The sequence below is a fragment of the Scomber japonicus genome, chromosome 11 (assembly GCF_027409825.1).
Source record: "Scomber japonicus isolate fScoJap1 chromosome 11, fScoJap1.pri, whole genome shotgun sequence".
NCBI lineage: Eukaryota > Metazoa > Chordata > Actinopteri > Scombriformes > Scombridae > Scomber > Scomber japonicus.
The window spans coordinates 9099489-9119253 of NC_070588.1; the positions used below are offsets into that span (position 1 = coordinate 9099489).

Below are 19765 nucleotides of genomic sequence, written 5' to 3' on the forward strand. Positions count from 1 at the left end.
AAATGACTGTCTGGACACACTGTGGATTTTGCCCCCCATCGCTAACATTGAAAGCACATTTGAAAGGGATCATTTAATTGTCAATATGAACAAGAGGAATGATCATGACGAGGAAAACCTCTTTCAATATTGATTTGGGCACCTGACTGTTGTTTTAAGGTAGATCGGAAAAATTGTGAACACTTCATTTTAATGTTAAAACATCTGAGGGCATGCAGGTCAAATATTGCCTGCAGACCTGGCTTGACAGAGTTTATTCATTTTTAATAAGTCCAAACAGTCAAAACAGAGGGTCAGATGAAAGCAATGCACATTCCTTTTCCCCATTGCAGCCTTCCTTGCAGCTCTTGTAAATGCCAGATGTTCTATATTTACACTCCGTCCTCTGAGGTGGAGAAAACAAAACTGACTGTCGCGATTGTGTATCGTGTTAGTAAATCCAGCAATTTGCTTACAGAAAGCCTCAATAAAACTGTCCCTCTCAAATGTGAACATTAACTAAATAAGTAAAAAGTCCAAAACACACACACAGAGAAACAGAAGGCACAGATGTTCCACTGTTGTTTGTTAACAGTGGAAAAAATGCTGTCTGTGGACACTGGCACTGAGTTTTTGGGGACTAGTCTATTTGAATGAACACCATTGATGCACCACATCAATAGCACTGCCTAACATGGAAAGCCTGTAACATTACCACTGCTGCAAAAGCAACAGAGTTATCTCTATTAAACACCTGCTGCTCTGAATAGTAAACACCAGTTATTAAAATGTTGTTTAAAATGAAATAAAAGTAATAATAATTAACAATTGCTCTTCTCTCTGCTCTTCTACAGCCTCCTAAAGTGAGATGTCTGACCAGAATATGGCATCCTAACATAACAGAGAATGGCGAGATCTGCTTGAGGTAATACTGCTCGACACCTCCTTTGTGACTTGTCCTCACCATAGCAACTTCTTCCTCTTCTTTATCTTACGTTTTCTTATTTTACTTCACATTCTTAGTGGTAAGAAACTGATAAGAGCAAATGAAAGTAGTATTAGTCTGGTATTCCCTGTGCCATTCTCAGACACAATTCTTGAAATCAAAAGGTCCAGACCTTTGAATGATACAGCCAAACATATTACAGATGTTTACAGTGGTGTGGAGTCTTATGAGAGTTGGCAGCACCTTTTGGCATTGTGTAAAGGGCATGACGTAAAGGGCATGACAATAACTCAGAGACACAGAACAATGTCAAGCAGCCACAGAGTGTCACATATCTTGTAAGTACTGTAAATGACTGTAATTTTCTATTTTATGTCTGCAGCTTATTGCGGGAACACTCTATTGATGGCACAGGATGGGCCCCCACCAGAACATTAAAGGTAAAAAAAACAAAAAAACATTTAATTAACATTTTTAAGTAAGATAGCAGCCTGTGATTCAGTGTTACAATGTTTAGTTCACAGTTAGGGTTAAAAAAAAAAACAAAAAAAAAACGAGGCAGAATTGGGAAATATTACAAGGAAAAGGTTAGTAGTCTGTTTTTATAGTGTTTCAAATCAAACAACAAAGGTAGCAGTACAATTGTGAGTTGAAACCATTTAGGCCTGTATGATTTAATCAGTCCAATGCTACCGTACATTTCAGTTATAATTTTACGGTAAAACATGTAAATGGTGAAGTCATGTTGTATTTGTAATTCATGTTCTAATTTTCGTGACAGCAGTATTTCATTTTTATAAACATAATTCCAAAAAAAAAAAGTTTCCTTCATAAACAGACAGAATGCCAAGTTGTAACAGTCTGATATGTGTATATATGTGTGTGTGGTTAATCTGTTGCTGCCTTGTGTCATTTGCATTAATTAATCAAGGTAAACAAGCCATTTATTAATCAATATTTGTCAGCGTTCAGACAGAAAATTAAGTTCTACAGCTACACACTTATTCATTTGAATGGAGACAGCGTGTCGGCCACAACTCCCATTCACTCGGGAGAATTCAAAAGGATTGAGGGAGGGGTGTATTTGTCTTAGCATCTCTTTCATTTATATAGTAAATATGAAATAATGAATCAAGCAAATGCACCACTGGTTTAGGAAAGTGCTCATAATTAGACATTGTGGAGCAGAAATGTAAAGAAGTTGAGAAGTTTTTTTAAGAAATGTCCTACTTGTTGGTCAATGAAAGTTTTTAATTAACTCCTGCCTCTCTAGGGTCTCTTATCTGTATTGTGTGATAGAAGTATGTGATCCATAGTGACAGGTGCCACAGTTAGACTACTTGTAATCTTGAAACACTGTCTACATTAAATGGTAAATGAAAAATGCAACCACTCAAAGCACTTTTTTTTTTTTACTACATGTCACATTCACCCATTCACACACACACATCCATACACTTTTGGGGCAGCCATTGGGAGCGAGACAAATATCAGTCATGAGTCTTAAAACAAGATATTTCATCAAAACAATATTTTGGTACAAACATTTACTCACCAGTGGTGGCAGAAAGCCTTGTAAAAAGCACTTGCCAGAAAATAGAAAACCTACATACTTGTGCTTGGCAGGTGTTAATTTTGGACCTTTTCTTTCAGTGTATTAAACTGACAAAATTGAAGTGCAAGAAATAATGCTGAGCACTGTTGAAAAAACACTGGAACACAAAAAAAAAAACCTTTTGTGGAGCCATTTAAGGTAAACTTCACGATGAAAAGGCTTTTTGGCTGCATATAAAATAACGCTTTGATGCCTTACCCTTGACTGAACTGAGTACTTTTTTTGCAAGCTGTTAAAAAACTGTTACTGAAGTTCAAAGTGAGGACGCCCACTGCTATCCCAATTCAAGTTTTGACTAAAATGATGACAAATGCGCTGCGAAACTGAATGCAGGTCGTATGGTGAAGCTCTACCTTCCATGTTAAGTTTTACCTTTAACGTTTTCATCAGTCAGACGTATTTATCGCTGCTTCTCTGCAGATTGAAGACTGCTGGGATGGGATGGGCTTCTACTTTTTTTTTTTTTTTTTAGAAATTTAAAAGTTTTCCAGGGAATCCTCTTTGAATACCTCTTGAGTTTCCTGCCAAGACCGCTCTTGAAGTTATCATCAGGATTTGTTATGTCCTTAAGGGTTCTCTTCCTTTTTTCATAAGTCAGTCCAAGCTGTCCCTTTTTTTTTCTTGTTTCTTTATTTCTGGTGCTGTCTTCACACATTAGCATACTAGGAGGGGGGCCTTCTTCTTTAACTGTCAGACAAAGCCCTTTTTCTTCTCCTCTGCTGAACGAATTTCTCACAATTTGGAAATTGGCACGGTAGATAAATTTAGATTTACTGCTGAGTCATCATGGTCTCCATATCACTACCGAGAAGAAATAGAAAATAATAGCTATTTCTATGACATTTGTTTTGTTGCATCTTTGTCAGGCTCTGTTCTGATTGAATTCTGTGTGTGGTCACATCCGATACGCTCTCAATCCACACCAATCCCGATACAGCAGGTTAGAGTGGCTGCAATTTTTAGACTTTTCCACACTACACATCTGTGACGCATGTCGAACCAACTCAGCTTTTTGAACCCACTCAGACAGCCTAAAATATGTTCCTCCATCCTTTGTTAACATCATTTAAAATGCAGCAATAGATGCGTACTAAAAAAAAAAAAAAGAGTGTGTGTGCATTAGTTAAAATCAGATTTGTTTTTGTAGCCAAGCTCATAAATTATTATAAATTATCATAAATTATTCAATAAATGTTAGAAAGTTTAATGAAAATACAGCAAAGTTTCTTTCTAGAATTTATAGTCCGTATGAACAATAATGGGGAGAACAGGTTGCACATTACTCATTCCAAGAAGTGTAGAAGTGTGTTTCTATCTATCTATCTATCTATCTATCTATCTACAGTGGTATGAAAAAGTTTGGGCACCCCTGATCATTCTCAAGATTTTCCTTTATAAATCATTGGTTGTTCGGATCAGCAATTTCAGTTAAATATATCATATAGCAGACAAACACAGTGATATTTGAGAAGTGAAATGAAGTTTATAGGATTTACAGAAAGTGTGCAATAATTACTTAAACAAAAGTAGGCAGGTGCATAAATTTGGGCACCCTTGTTGTTTTATTGATTTGAATACCTTTAGCACTAATAATTGGAACACAAAATTTGTTTGGTAAGCTCATTGACCCTTGACCTACATACACAGGTGAAGCCAATCATGAGAAAGGGTATTTAAGGTGGCCAGTTGCAAGTTGTTCTCCTCTTTGCATCTTCTCTGAAGAGTGGCAACATAGGAGCCTCAAAACAACTGTCAAATGACCTGAAAACAAAGATTGTTCAACATCATGGTTTAGGGGAAGGATACAAAAAGCTAGCTCAGAGATTTAAGCTGTCAGTTTCCACTGTGAGGAACATCGTGAGGAAATGGAAGACCACAGGCACAGTTCTAGTTAAGGCCCGAAGTGGCAGGCCAAGAAAAATCTCAGATAAGCAGAGGCGAAGGATGGTGAGAACAGTCAAGCTCAACCCACAGACCAGCTCCAAAGACCTACAACATGATCTTGCTGCAGATGGTGTCACTGTGCATCGTTCAACTATTCAGCGCACTTTGCACAAGGAGATGCTGTATGGGAGAGTAATGCGGCGGAAGCCTTTTCTGCGCACATGCCACAAACAGAGTCGCTTGAGGTATGCTAAAGCACATTTGGACAAGCCAGCTTCATTTTGGAATAAGGTACTGTGGACTGATGAAACTAAAATTGAGTTATTTGGACATAACAAGGGGCGGTATGCATGGCGGAAGAAGAACACAGCATTCCAAGACAAACACTTGCTACCCACAGTAAAATTTGGTGGTGGTTCCATCATGCTGTGGGGCGGTGTGGCCAGTGCAGGTACTGGCAATCTTGTTAAAGTTGAAGGTCGCATGGATTCCAGTCAGTATCAGCAGATTCTTGCGAACAATGTTCAAGAATCAGTGACAAAGTTGAAGTTGCGCCGGGGCTGGATACTTCAACAAGACAACGACCCTAAACACCGCTCAAAATCTACTAAGGCATTCATGCAGAGGAACAAGTACAACGTTCTGGAATATTATTGAAAATCTGTGGTGTGATTTAAAGCGGCCTGTCCATGCTCGGAAACCATCAAACCTGACTGAACTGGAGATGTTTTGTAAAGAAGAATGGTCAAAAATACCTTCAACCAGAATCCAGACCCTCATTGGAAGCTATAGGAAGCGTTTAGAGGCTGTTATTTCTGCAAAAGGAGGATCTACTAAATATTGATGTAATTTTTCTGTTGGCGTGCCCAAATTTATGCACCTGCCTACTTTTGTTTAAGTAATTATGGCACACTTTCTGTAAATCCAATAAACTTCATTTCACTTCTCAAATATCACTGTGTTTGTCTGCTGTATGATATATTTAACTGAAATTGCTGATCCGAAAAACCAATGATTTATAAAGGAAAATCTTGAAAATGATCAGGGGTGCCCAAACTTTTTCATATGACTGTATCTATCTGTCCATCTGCCTATTTGTCTGTCTGTCTGTCTCCCTCCCTCCATACCTCCCTCCCTCCCTCCATCTATCCTATCTATTCCATCTGTCTATTCTGTGTCTCAATTACATCGTTGCATCATTCCCGGGTATTTTATTTGCTTATGCAAGCAGCCATTTGTTTATCGTCAAAGTCAAAATATGCCAGTTTGGCTCAGTGTGAAAGTAGTATTGTGATGTAACTGGTGTACAAGCATATGAAATTGAGGAAATGAATGCAGTAATAGTGACAACATGTGTACAGTTAAGTTAGGCCTTTTATTGACTTGAAAACCACGTATCTATGTACCACCTCCACTGAGTTTTCCACTATGTTCTGCTAGAAATAAAAGCAAAATACAGGAGACAGCATGACAAATCACCTCTCTTTTTTCATAGCTGTTATAGAGAGTAAAATAGAGTGAGAGAATCACTCTCTCTTTTTCTTCCCTGCCATTTTTGCAGCTTATGTAGCCATTGCATTGGTGGGTTTTTGACAGGCAGGTACAGTAAATGCTGTCTCATCAGCTGTGGATAATAATCAGTTATTGCAGTGACTCTTAGTGTGGGAATACAGGTGTTGTAAATAAAGAGATGTGCACATACACAACTTTGTATTTAAATCCTCTGATTACTTTCACAGATGACTGTACAATATGCACAAAGTATATACAGCTGTATTTTCCTGGTGCTATGGGGCACATTCCTGTCTTTAACCCAACAATAGAACCTTTTACAACACAGTGATCACCAGAAAACAGTGGAGAGACATGAGGAGCGTAGCATACATAACATATTCAGTCATTTCATGTAAACCTAACAAAGTAAAATGTAATGAAATTGCACTTTTTGTTATATCTTGAATGTTTTAAATGCTTTTCTTCCTTGGCCTTCATTCTTAGAAGGTGAATGAAAGCAGGAACTTAAAAGTAATTGTAATGAATGCATGTTTACTATGTGAAGGTTGAGGTTAGCCTGTCCTATCTGTAAAAGTAGAGATAGGAGTCATCAGTGCACAGCTAGCAGGCCTATGTACAGAAATAGGACCGAATCTGGAGCTACAATGCCTATAAAAAGTATTACCCGCCTTGGGATGACCCACATTTATATGAAATCCTGTTCAAATAAAGAAAGGACCTCTGAAATTGGGTTTCAAATTGTCATTCGCGGTGCACAATTACATCCAGTGCCATTGCCAGCTGTGACAGCACACAATTATGGATACATTTTAACGTCGTCTGGTGCAGAATTTGTTATGACACAAAACGATGTGGTCATTTAACTGAGGGTTACTTACAAAGTCACGTTAATTCCAATCATTTCAAAGTTTTTCGCTTTGAAATCATGCACCTTTCAGCTTATTGTGGTGTTACATATATTTGAAAACATTCCTATCTAATATATTGAGGTCTGATAATAAAAGATAACCCAAACTGAAACATAAGAAACACACTTGAGGTTTTTTTGGGTTTTTTTTTTTTTAGATAAAACTTTAATGTCAACATGTGTGGCCAGCTAATGACTGTGATGGTCACTCATGACATCAACCTGTAACCTTTATGTTCAGCGCTGAAGGAAACTTCCACAGGTAAAGGGGTAAAAAGAAATGTGAAGTTATACCCTTCACCTGTGTCTGTTTATTTGTGGGCAAGTTTAAATGCAGTCTGTGATTGTTAACTGAAATGTAGGTGTGTGTGTGTGGATAATGTTCGTAAGTGTGAGAGTGGTTGGGCTCAGGTTCATGCGTGTCAGCGACTGTCAGTGTTAGTGCACATAAATCCTATGTGAGGAAAAGTAAGTGCAAAAACTGTGAGTCAGAAAGGATTGTGTTAGTTTTTGAGTGGGTGATGCTGTCCCTCTTCACTGGCCACCACTCTCCTCAACAGCCCACACACACATACACACATACACATACACACACACATACACACATACACACATACACACACACACACACACACACGCATTGCTACGTAATTTAATAAAAATAGCTTATATGGTAATCTCAGCGCAAAGTAATTAGTACAAAAATATAAACATGTCAAACTCACTTTGTTACTTTGATATTTTTTCTTGTTTGCAGAATTATTGAGTTTGTTCTCTATCTCAACTCAACAAATTCTACTTTGAAGTTTTTCTGTGTGAAATTATTGTTGTATACTTCAGCTGACAGCGTTGTACAGTCAAAATTTAACTCAGCATGCTCTCACTGGCTTTGCTTGTCATAGTGTGTTGATGCCTCCACTCAGAACTGAACTTGAGTTGCTTGTATTATATCTGCAACATGCCTCTGAAAACACAAAGATCCACAGTGTACAGTTATAATTTAATTCACACATCATAGCTTTTTTTTTTTTTTTTCAATTGTTCTCAATGAGGAGAGAGCATATGCGGCAGAAAGTGCTGCACTCAGCACTCCCAGCACGCCCACTTTTCCTGTGCGCCGAGCGGGTCGAGTTGAAAATCTCTGAACTTTTCAAAAAAGGCACTGGTGTCATTACTCTCGCTCCTTTCCAGACGACAAATCATATCTCAGACAGATTGTGTCACGCACCCACGTCCCGCTTTGCTCCACAGCTGTCAGAATGAGCGCTGACATCATTATTAAGTTTATCCATATAAAGTTTGACAGCAAGCGTCTTCCATTTTGCACTCATGGTGACAAAACAATAAAAAGAGCAAAAAGGGAGATGCTAGTCTATCATGCGACAGCGGTTAGAGAGGCCATATCATAGAAATTGTCAAGATGTTGTTGTCATAGAAACCAAAGCCATGGGGAGTGCTTCATCAGAAAAGAGCTGGAAGCGTTGTGATGGCGGCTCTCTGGCACCCTGCTAGCACTTTTTAACCAGGGAGAAAAGTTATATGGATACATGCCCTAAAAAATAACCTGGTTTATGCTCATAGACACGTTTTCAGTTAGCCTAACCTTTTTCTGTTTTTTAAGTTTTGGTTATCAAGTTTCGAATGTGTAAAAAACCTACAATCAAGTTTTGAATTGAATCATGGCCCTGATTTAAAGTACACAAAATGCAGCTTTTGAATACAGCTTTTCTTTTTTCTTTTTGGATTACTCCAACAACTAGCATGGATAGGAGATGTAGACTGTAAGCATGTTTCCTTGTTTGAGTTTTAGAACAAATATACTACCTCATTTAGTTCTTTGAGGATATAAAATAGCCCCTTCTTTTTGTAGTATTATTGGTCATTTTCAGTGCAGAATTGTTTTGGTTTTGAAGGTACCATCATAATAATTTGTGGGATCATCTTGTTTTACTTACAACCTCTGCCTTTTAGAGGGACAGATGTGTGGGTGCACTGAGTTTAAGGGCATTTTCAACATATTTGACAGACAAATTAAGTTTAAAAAAGACTTCTAATACCAAGAATTAAAAAATACATTGTCTAGGTTTTTTAGTTTGGGAAATCCATTAGTATGTTATATGGTAACTTATAATTTTCTTGTTTTCTGATGTGATTTTCAATCTCTGTCAGTGTGTAGAGGAGGAGGAAAAAAACAATAAGTCCTTTGTGGATAGTTCAACCTTGAAGCCCCTACAAGATTATTTTCACTTCCTTTTATCTCACAGTTGGCAAAACAGACATTTTTCTAGTTGATTGGTTTATGAATAATTAATATTCAAATCTCCATCTCATTATGTACATGAAATAAATACAGGTGTGGGGAATGAGCAAAAGATAAACGAGTGGAAGCGCTGAAAGCATTAAGTTGACATTGTCAATCAGCGGACTGGCAGACAGTTGTTTGCAGGGCTGAGTGAATAAAGCTTCACTTCTTAGTGAAGGTCCTCAGTACTCTTATATTCTGTCACCATTAGAGAAGCACCAATAATGACATTTATATTGGATATTGAATGTCCGTTATTGTTCTGATACTGACTCAAATACCTTGTTTGGTTATAGGGTACACTTATTTTAATAAATAACAATCAGTAAATTTATATCTATGTATTTATATATTTATTTGCCAGTTAGAAAAGTTAGAAAAAGCAGTGTTGAGGTCAAGCCTGATTTTGCCTTACACAGAAAGATCCCAGTCTCTTCCACACACTTCATTTCACACTTCGCCATCTCATTGTTGTTCCTAATTGGATTTCACTCCTATAAATACAAAGTTGGGGGATAGTGAAAGTTGTAAGCTACAGTGACAAAAGGCAATTATGGTGCTGCCCTTATTTTCCCATACACAGGACACTATAGCCTATAGCTACTGTCAGACCTGCTATTGAGTCATACTGGCATGTTGCAGTGGTTCATTAAGGAGTCCCATCGCCCCTGTTGGCAGGAGGTTCAGTTGCATTGTCTCATGGGAACAGAAATCCTTGGTGGAGGTTATTGCAGAGTGGTCTGTTCACATGATTGTAACCATTGCATACACTAAAACTTGTAATTGAGTTTAATGGCTAGGTGTACGATTTTATAGCACGCTGACAATGTTTGTATTAGTATTCACTTTTTGAGAAGGCAGGAGAATTTATTTTGTGCTTTAATGTCCCAATGTTAAGGTTGTATGGACATGAATGAAAATTAAGGAAACTTTTAACATTTTAACGGTTAAAAGCAGTTGCTTTTAAAGGGAGACAAAAAATGGACATTTTTGTTCTTTGATGTCGTCAAAGAACCCGGGCTGAGGGGAAATATTTGGTGCCATTATCACAGTCTGTGATATGGTAACGATTAGTAACGACATTGATTTTCATGTTTTTTTGTGCAGTGTCAGTTTTACACTTGGTACTATGGAGAACAAAATTGTCCCCTTCCTAAAACTGCTGTAGTACTATATGGATATCAGTCTTTGTTTAGTTCTGATCATAACTACCAAATATTGACAATTTTTTCAGAATTTAACCCTTTCAATTTTTGACATAATTCCACTTTGTCTTTTCAATTATTATACAATAAGAACTTTAGCTAGTTGACAGTGTTTAATTGCCAAGTACATCCACTTTGACTCCATTGTTACAGAGGTCTTAAAATATATTTCTTCTCAGTATCCCTGTAAATTGGCTGCAGCTGAAAAATGTCAGTAGAATAATTCAGCTCTTTCATACTTTATCTGCTTGGGGTCTTCACAGCCAATCCACAAATTCAGTTTCCATCCAGGCATTTTAAATACATCAGCAACAGCCAATCAAAATAAATGTGTATATCATCAGCAGATAGAGAGATTAGGATTGGGCCAAATATAGTTAGTATTTTGACTTGGTGTGTGAGTTTAACAAGCTATTTTAACTTTTGGTGTAATTACTCTGGGTTCCCTGTGTGTGAAGAGTGTTTTAATTTATAGAGTACCAGTCTAAAGTTTCGATTGGTGCTGTATGTGACACAAATATTTGTTCAGTAACGTTTTTTCATTTGTTTTTTTCCAGGACGTGGTCTGGGGATTGAACTCTTTGTTTACTGTAAGTCATTTCTTTATTAACATGAATATATTTAAAGTTTAAAACTACTTGAAAAATACATCATTCACTTACAGTACTATTGGTAGATGGTCAATACTCTGCATAAATATTTTGGGCGGGGAAGAAATCAACCACAGGGCTCTTCTTCTTCTTCTTCTTCTTCTTCTTTAACAGAAGGCATTGGACTGACGAGTGTATGTCTGGTTTACTCTCTGAGCAAATAAATCCATATTATTGAATTTTATTTTTTAAAGCTACTCCTTGTATGTATTTTACACCAGTTACATGAGTCCGAAGTCAGATCAAATAAAATGAGGCCATTTTTTTTTAGCTTGCTTAATAGCTGTAATAAGACCATTATTTTTGACTTAGGGGGAAATTATCTTTCTCATTATGAAGAACTACTTTAGATAATAAGGAAATATAATCACGGAAATTAGATCACATATTATGCCTGTGGATGCTTCACCCGCTGTATGTGTCCTTGAGTTAGATTGCTCAGAGTTGGATGGAGAATAGATAACTAATACGATTTAGTGTTCATTTTGGGGGTAAAACTTGTCATATTTTTAGTTATATTGAAATGAGGGCTTTAAAAGATTTCCATCTGTGAATATGAATGCAATCATGCCTTTAAATATCCAATGAATGGACAATACATTTTTAAATTGAACAACACAATATGTGGGTTTTATTTAATATTTTTATATAATAATATATATCATTTAAATATTTGAATGCCAAAACAGTCTAGTTAGCAGATTAAATAATGCACTTTGCTGATTGCAAGGTGGCATGAATCCAACATCCTCACTTACCCTGAGGTCTGAACTGTGTCTGCGATGATAATGTTGATGGTAATCTGCACTGATGCATGGTCGTGCCCTAAATCTTACCTCTTAATCAGGAAACAACCTCTTAGGCCATCGTCTTTTTTTTTAATGTCTCATACAACACTCACTGCTTCTTGCCTCACTTGTTGTGCATGGCATCAATAAAGCATCAGCGTCATTATGCCGGTTTTGTTTGCTGTAGTTGCAGAATCTCAGGGTGACATTGCAGACAGCAAATTGTGCTGAAGTGGGCAAACTCTACCTCAGCAGCTTTTTCATTGGGAAACTGAAATTTGACCCACAGATAGAAGTATTTGAACACAGTGAAATTCTCCAATAAGATGAAAATGAATCAACTTTTTCCAGATCCATATTTGCATTGTTCTTCAACCTGTTTTCTCCTCATGACTTCTCTCTCTTTGCCTCTGCTGCAGGACCTGTTGAACTTTGATGACCCATTGAACATCGATGCAGCAGAACATCATCTGAGAGACAAGGTGAGGCTTTAAAATGTTGATCAGCTCAAGATTATTGGTGACACATTCAGGGCACTGCCAGCTTAATCTTTAATTCTGTTTTATCGTCAAGCATAGATTCAGTGCAGGTATTGACTTGCAGATGGTTTGACTTCTGGAGCCTCTTATGGTGTCTCAACTCTCCATAACTGTATCCAAACCCTAACTTGTGTTCATTGCATGCAGAGAAAATGCATTCAACAAAGACATACAGTTAGTGTGGAAACTAAATTTTCTCCTGTCGCTCTCAGATACCCTGCATGCACCAGGCTTCGCTCAGTTTTGGGGGTGGTTTTATATGATAATCAGGCTGAAGACAAAAAAGCACACAGCAGATCCTCTGAGCAGAGAAGCGTGTTACACTCATGGAGCAGCAGCATATGATGTTTTAAAAAGAAAAGGTACTCGCTTAAGCACAAACATTTAATTCTGTGCTTCCAAAGTAGACTCTACAGCAGGCTCTATAATTTGTAAGTCAAAGCAGTGCCATAAACTGGATGTCTTGAGTTTCTGCAACCCTCACGACTTCCTCCCACCTCCTTGGTGTGTGTGGTTTTTTTGTGTATCTGATGATGTTTGTATATATTTATAAACATCTTCATGCCTGGATGTGAGTGTGTTTATTTTATCAACTATAATTTAAGTCAGAATTCATTTTGAAGTTAGCGGTAATATCCAAGAACCCTTAAGGCTGATTTATGATAGCTCGCTCAACACTTTCGACTCGTCTCAATTTCCGTATTTTCGACAGAACAAGTGTTGCTTGTCGCTTTCCTCTCATGTTGCACAGTTGGAGAATTTGGTTATGTTGCAGTGTTATGTTTAGTTTTTCTAATGTTGGCATGGAGATTGTAGTTGTCACTGAACTTCTGTAACCTGTAACCTCAGATAACTTGTAATATGGTTGTTTAATTATTCCCCGTCAGGATGATATACCAAGCCAGCTGGAGGTTAGCGTCTGGTTGCCATGGACACAATTGAAACCTTTTGCCAAAGCATAAATTAAAAACGTGGTGCGACTCTTTAATTGTTAAGTGTCGAGCGGCCTACCATAAATCAGCTTTTACTCTCCAACCATCTTACATACATGTTAATAGGCGTTGAGTTGGAGGGGGGGGCGGTTTAATGAACCTCCCATGTATCAAAATGTTTCTAAAAGATGGGCACCCTGGTTAACTAATATTAACCTGTCAACACTTTTTCTCCCTATAGGCCCTCTTCCATTAATATCTGTCCTGTGCATTAGTTCCGCTCCATTCAATTTTTCGATCAGTGGATCAGGCAGTGACAGAAAGTGTCAAGAAACAGATTCTATCAGTGTTTTGCTCGCAGTAATTACTTTTATGGATTGCCAACCGCACTAATGTAGATCTGCGGGGAGCCTGCCGACTAGGGAAATAATGTTTTAGTTCAGCCTGAATTGAGGCGAGCTGAGAGCATTTTAAAGTACAGTATTTAACCTTTGGCTCTTTGTACGTACCCTTTCTCATGATGCATTACGATGTATTGGGGTTTGCCCAGCAGTGCGTGCTAATGGTGGCCCTGTGACCCCATTAAATTTGAAAGAGTTGGTCTGTGTGTATTTGGGTGAGTGATTGCCAGTTTGTGGTCTGGGTTAGGATTATTTAGATGTGTTTCTAGTGTCAGGTGTAGGAGAAGAAGGTCAATTTGGAGACTTTCATGAAGTAAAACAAATAAGGCCTTTTAAGGTTTTTGGTGTTGGATACTCAGATTAGTTTGTTAGTGACCCAATGCGTCTCAAGTAGGGCTGCAACAATCGGTCGATTAAAAGAGAAAATAATCGACAGATGAATCAATAATGAAAATAATCACTGGTGTCAGCCCTTGTCTCAGGCATTTCTCAGGATGTAAAGGAACAGCTTACGTTGCTAAATTACTGGCAGTGAGGTAGATTTGTGTACTAATACACAAGCAGATACACCAGTAGGAGCCTTTCTCATCATTGTCTCTTACTGTACCTGCATGGTGATATTTCTCACTTGCACCCATTCTTTAATTTTTCACACATAATAGGTGGACAGACACACTTGTGTTGTGTGTTTCGGGGGTGCAGTAGCAGTTCATCTCATGTGCAAGTGATGGGGGACTATTTTAATGTGTGTTGCACGTGTCACTAACGCTGGAGCACAAAAGAAAGACGTCTCTGCTGCTGAATTGTTGACGAAGAAAAGATAATTATGAATTGGCTACACGTCAGCCTAACATAAGGATAAGTGATTGACAGAGATTTAAAAGTTGTGGGAAATCTTCAAACCTCTGTAAACAGATAACTTATGTTGTTCAAGCCTGTGCATGAAGAGGTGCTGATTGCTGTTGTCAGACAATCATGACATCAGCAGGCGTCGGTCACCTGATGTGTCTGATGACATTTACTAATCACAAAGGCAGTTTGATTTGAGGGGATGGAAAAAAAATCTTAGTTGGTATTACTTTACTAGTTAGAGTTTTTAGCTGCTCAATGTGAAGCAGCATTTTCTCAGTGAGTTAAAGTGCTCATTTCCTCAGATCTCTGTGCTGTTTAGCATCCAATTGTAACGTGTCTATTCCATCTACAAGTGCTAAATTACAAAATTGCAGTATCCTGAAAATACTCTGCACTAAATGAACATGTTAAACCACAAAACCTGAACATTTAAATTTCAATAAAGTCTTTCTGGAAGTTATACTGTTGATTCACTCTGCCGCTGCGGTTCTCAGCAGTCACAACAACTGAAAACACAAAGTCATCCAGCCATGACCCACTCCCACTGAGTTACAGCCTGCTGTAATCAACTTCGGCAGCAACCAGGTGGAGCTCTGGGAGTGTGTGTGTGTGTGTGTGTGTGTGTGTGTGTGTGTGTGTGTGTGTGTGTGTGTGTGTGTGTGTGTGTGTGTGTGTGTGTGTGTGTGTGTGTGTGTGTGTGGAGGCTTTTAAAGTGGAGCTCCTCCTGCGGCTGCTCTCTGAATACATTTGCTGGTTAAAGTGGCTAAAAGAAAACATCCTCATGGGCAATTTAGTGTGTGTGTGTGTGTGTGTGTGTGTGTAGCTGGTCGGTGATACAGTGGGACTGTGGTATTGTACCATTGTTAGTTGTGAGTGGGAGTTTGTTGAGTTGAGGATGACACTAAAATGGAATAAGCTGGAAAGAGTCTGCAGCTGAAGCATAAGCTGTGTTTATATGTGCATGAATATTTGTGTGAGGGGGACTAGAGATTAGAAACACCACCAAATAAATAATAACATCTTATGCACAAACTTTCCACTAATAACGGCCTCAAAAACGTAGTAAGAATGGAATCGAAATGTATTTTACAATTTGTAATCATTGAAATCATATTACGTTAAACCTCTCAAACGTAGGATACAACAAAGACTATTATAGTGGATTGAATTTGATTGTACAGGTGCCTCAAATAAACTGGTAGCATAGCATATTGCAACGATCATGTATTATGATGGTATATACTGTGTGTATTGCCAGAGAGTAAAAGAGGAAATGTCAAAATAAATAATCATAAATCATAATTTGAAGTGCGTACAGGTTTACCGACAGCGTAAATGAAACAGGAAACGGTGTGTAGCAAAGTGCACAGGCTCTTACCCTTTAACACAACACCAGCAGCATGAGCACATGCGTCATCATTTAAATGCCAGACTTCCACAGAAGGGAAAAAGGCCAAACTGCCACAAAAGCCAAAGAGTTCAAAAGTCTGGCGTATGTAGACTACACCTCAGCGTTTCCACATAAAATACCGGCGCCATTATATTCGTAACATATTCCGAGAAATTGTTTTCGATTTACAGTAATCTGATATTGATTATCTGTCCAACTCAGTGTGATGGAGTGGGACCTTAGAGGGTCGGGACTAATCAAGCTCCAGAGTTCATTCATCCATGGTCACCCTCAACATCCTAAATGCTTCATTATCAGTTCCAGAGACGCAGAGACCTTTCGCTTGGTCTGTCTAATACGTGCTTTCTCGCTTTCTCCGAAATCTCAAGTGGCTTAACCTCGTCAATCAATAGTCAGTCATGTCAAGCACATACGCACACAAACACACACACACACACACACACACACACATACATGTTGAGTTCGAGCTGAATGTTAAGTGGAAATTATTGTGGTAATAGTCCAAAACCCAAAGAAATTCAGTTTACTATGACGTTAGACAGAAAACCCTATTTAACTTCTTTTCTTTATAAGTTAATGAAATTATGAATCTGTCATCAAAAATGAATACTCGTTAATTTCCCTGACTGCTTGATTAATTGGCTGAGTTGTTTCAGCTCTACTTTATTGTAAAGTAATTATCCTAACTTTGCCCAAACAATTTCCCCAATTAACGAGAGAAAGAGTGAGCCAAAACTAGGACTACACTGAAATATACTCAGCAACGGATGAGCAGCGAGAAGATTCAAACAAATGTATTTCCTGAGAAGAAAGGGGGGTGGAGGGGGGAGGGGATATGCGGTATTGTTCATGCAAATTGCGACAGAGAGCAATGCAAATTAAGGAAGAAGGTGAGGCACATCTTAACTTCATGTGACAGCATTAGTCTCCCCTGGATGCAGGAGTGTGGTATAATAAGGAGACTGGAGGAGTCCGGTTCAAGACCCTCCCTCAGCAAGCATCCACAGTGCTGAAGTGTGCTTGAGAAAGTCACTGAATCCTCATCAGTGTTGAGGATAATGCATCACGCTAATTATCCCATTCCTTCAGACTCATGCTTGCATCACAGCAGTGGCGTTATCTGATGGTATTAAACCCGCCCGCGTACTGTGTCCTCTATGAGTCAGAAAGTTAGAATTTGTTGCAGCCAGATTTTTTTTACCATTAAACAGATCATTATTTAGATTACCTCTGACACTATTTGGCTTTAAATCTGCAATGTTTATTAAGCAAGGCAAGGCAGCTTTATTTATACAGCGAGTTTCATACACAATGGCAACTCAATGTGCTTTACATAAAACAAACATTTAACAGTAAGAATTGGAAATAAAAAACATAAGAACATGCAATTTGAGAAATTAGAGTTGCTGAGCAAGTATTTTCCTGCAGTATTGTGTGTGGAGGATTCTCCAGTTTGTATTGTTGCGTAATCAGTTCAAGTCAACCAATCTACTCAAAGTGTAAATAATACCCTCAATGCTGAAAGATCACACAGGATCCTAAAATCTTAAAGCAGATACTTCCAAAAGTCCTAGATAGATTCATGATGCAACATTATAAATCTTCAGTATCACTTTAACTGTACTCCATTTTTATAAACATGGTGAATATAACTTTTTTATTATACTGTAGCTTTTGTTACCTTGTTGTGAGCAAGACGAGTGATACTGATTCATCTAATGTCCTAAAATCCTCATTCTCGCCAAGTCCAATATATTCTGTTTTCTTAAGATGGAAAAATAAATTAGATTCATATCAAAGGGCTTATCCAGTAATATTTATAAGGGGTGGCTTCCTGTTTTTCAATATGTCAGAAGGATGAACTTTCCTAATAACCTTGATGAAGAGACTCATAAACACAGGCTGATCCTTCCTCTTGTCTTTGAAATTTAATCAGAGTGATTGTCACTGTCTTATTACCGACTGTAATTTCCCTTCCCTGCCTTTTTTCTTTTTTTCCCCCTTCTTCTCTTTGTGTGTGTTCATTATTTGTTCATTATTTATTTGTGTGTGTTCATTATTTATATGTTGTATATTTTTGGTGTTTGGTCTCTGTTGTAACTTGTTTATGACTATGACTACATATCCATAGTTAGATTCAATTTTAAGGAAGGAAAGAGTAAAAATTCAGTTTTTATTCTCAAATGTGAATATTTTCTGGTTTGTTTAGTTTTCTGTGAATATATTTGGGTTGTGGACTTTTAGTGAGGACATAAGACACATTTGAGGACATCGTCTTAGGCTTTGGGAAACAGAGATTGACATTTTTCACATTTATAGACCAAACAACTGATCGATTAATAGATAATGAAAGTAATTGTTAGTTGCGTCCCTAATTACAACCATTTTATCACTGTAACTGTTGTTTGTAAAACCATTAAACAAAGGTTAAATAACAATAATAACAATAATGCTAATACCTGTAATATCACTTACAGACTGTGTCTCTTTACAATTCAAGTCAAATCGGTTTAAAATATTTATTTTACTCCTCCAGTGACAATTTGAGACAAAATGGATTAAACAAAACACACAAACCATTCATTTACAAACATAAACCAAATGTAAAAATACAATATATGATGTTGTAAAGACTAAAAAAAAGAAAAAAGGTAACAAGAACGTGTGTGTGGTCATTAATAACAGCATATGTCTTTCATATATTTTCAGTATTATAGCATGTATGGGTTGTCAATCATTGCAGAATTAAGTTTAACAGCACTTTGAGATTGACTCTTGCAAATGGATGAAAAAGTTAAAATACTTTCATTGAAATATGCATAAAAGTTACTCAGTATACTACAAAAGACTTAAATTGACAGCTGAGCCTTTCTCACAGTAGTTTTTTTATTTTCATTAAATCTCAGTCGGTCGTTGTTTTAGTTTCTCTGTATCTTACTATTATAGAAAACATCGTAATACGTCCACACATTTTCGAAATAGAACCACATTTCTGGACCTCACACAGACATGACAGGACTTCGACAATTTCACCAACCTTAAAGAATTCTCCAAAAAAAGCTCAAGTGTGAAAACTCCTGACGAGTTGTCTTTTCGTGGCCTTCACACCTCTGCATCCCCTCTCATCTCTCTCCTCTATTCTTTTTCTTTTCCCTGTTCGCACCTCTCTTCCCCTCTTCATTTTTCCCTGCGCAGTCTGTTAATACATAATACATCCCGTGGCTTGTCTTTACTTAGTTTTCAACTTTAGGCAGATTTTAAAGAAACGGTTTGTACCCACAGGATTTAATTTGCATTCGGTACATATTCTGAGTACCTGTAAAGATCGCTGAGAGAGGAAAGTTAATTGCCTTCCATGGGTGAAACGGAGCCAAAAAAAGTAAGCTGTAGTCTAACAAAGTTTTTAATTGACTCCAGACTTTAGTAGGAGCCTTCAAACTTATGACGGCCTAAGTAATTTGCAATCTCAGCAAGGGTTGTAAAAGTCAGCCCTTTGAATCTTTACCTTAAGAGGCTGCTGATATCTCGAGATCACGGAAGAATACATCTTGTCATGCTTCAAGTTACACATTTGCCTCCGAAACACTGGTGGTTCAGACGTTGTGAATCCAGCTGCTTCACAAGGTAAAATGGTGACAGACAGATGTTTCATCTAATCACCTGCCAAGTATTTATTGAAAGTGCCTGCCCTTTTCTAAACAGTTTCTATGTATGGCTTCTGAGATAGTTTGTATTTAAGAAATCATCTGGCACATCAGGTTATTTAAATTTATGAGTGACCTTTTCATTTGGTAGTGATCTTCAGTAGCACAGCTCTTATTTAACCTCTTCTGAAGTAG

The 19765-nt window shown here is 37.7% G+C and overlaps 1 protein-coding gene across 1 annotated transcript in view; it reads left to right on the forward strand.

The window, feature by feature from the left end:
- ube2f (ubiquitin-conjugating enzyme E2F (putative)) overlaps nucleotides 1–19765 on the forward strand; it is a 62869-nt gene that overhangs the window by 35522 nt on the left and 7582 nt on the right. The window contains exons 6-9 of the mRNA XM_053329018.1: nucleotides 834–904; nucleotides 1308–1365; nucleotides 10911–10943; nucleotides 12211–12273. Of these exons, the coding sequence (XP_053184993.1) occupies nucleotides 834–904; nucleotides 1308–1365; nucleotides 10911–10943; nucleotides 12211–12273 (225 nt within the window). The remainder of the gene's footprint in view (nucleotides 1–833; nucleotides 905–1307; nucleotides 1366–10910; nucleotides 10944–12210; nucleotides 12274–19765) is intronic.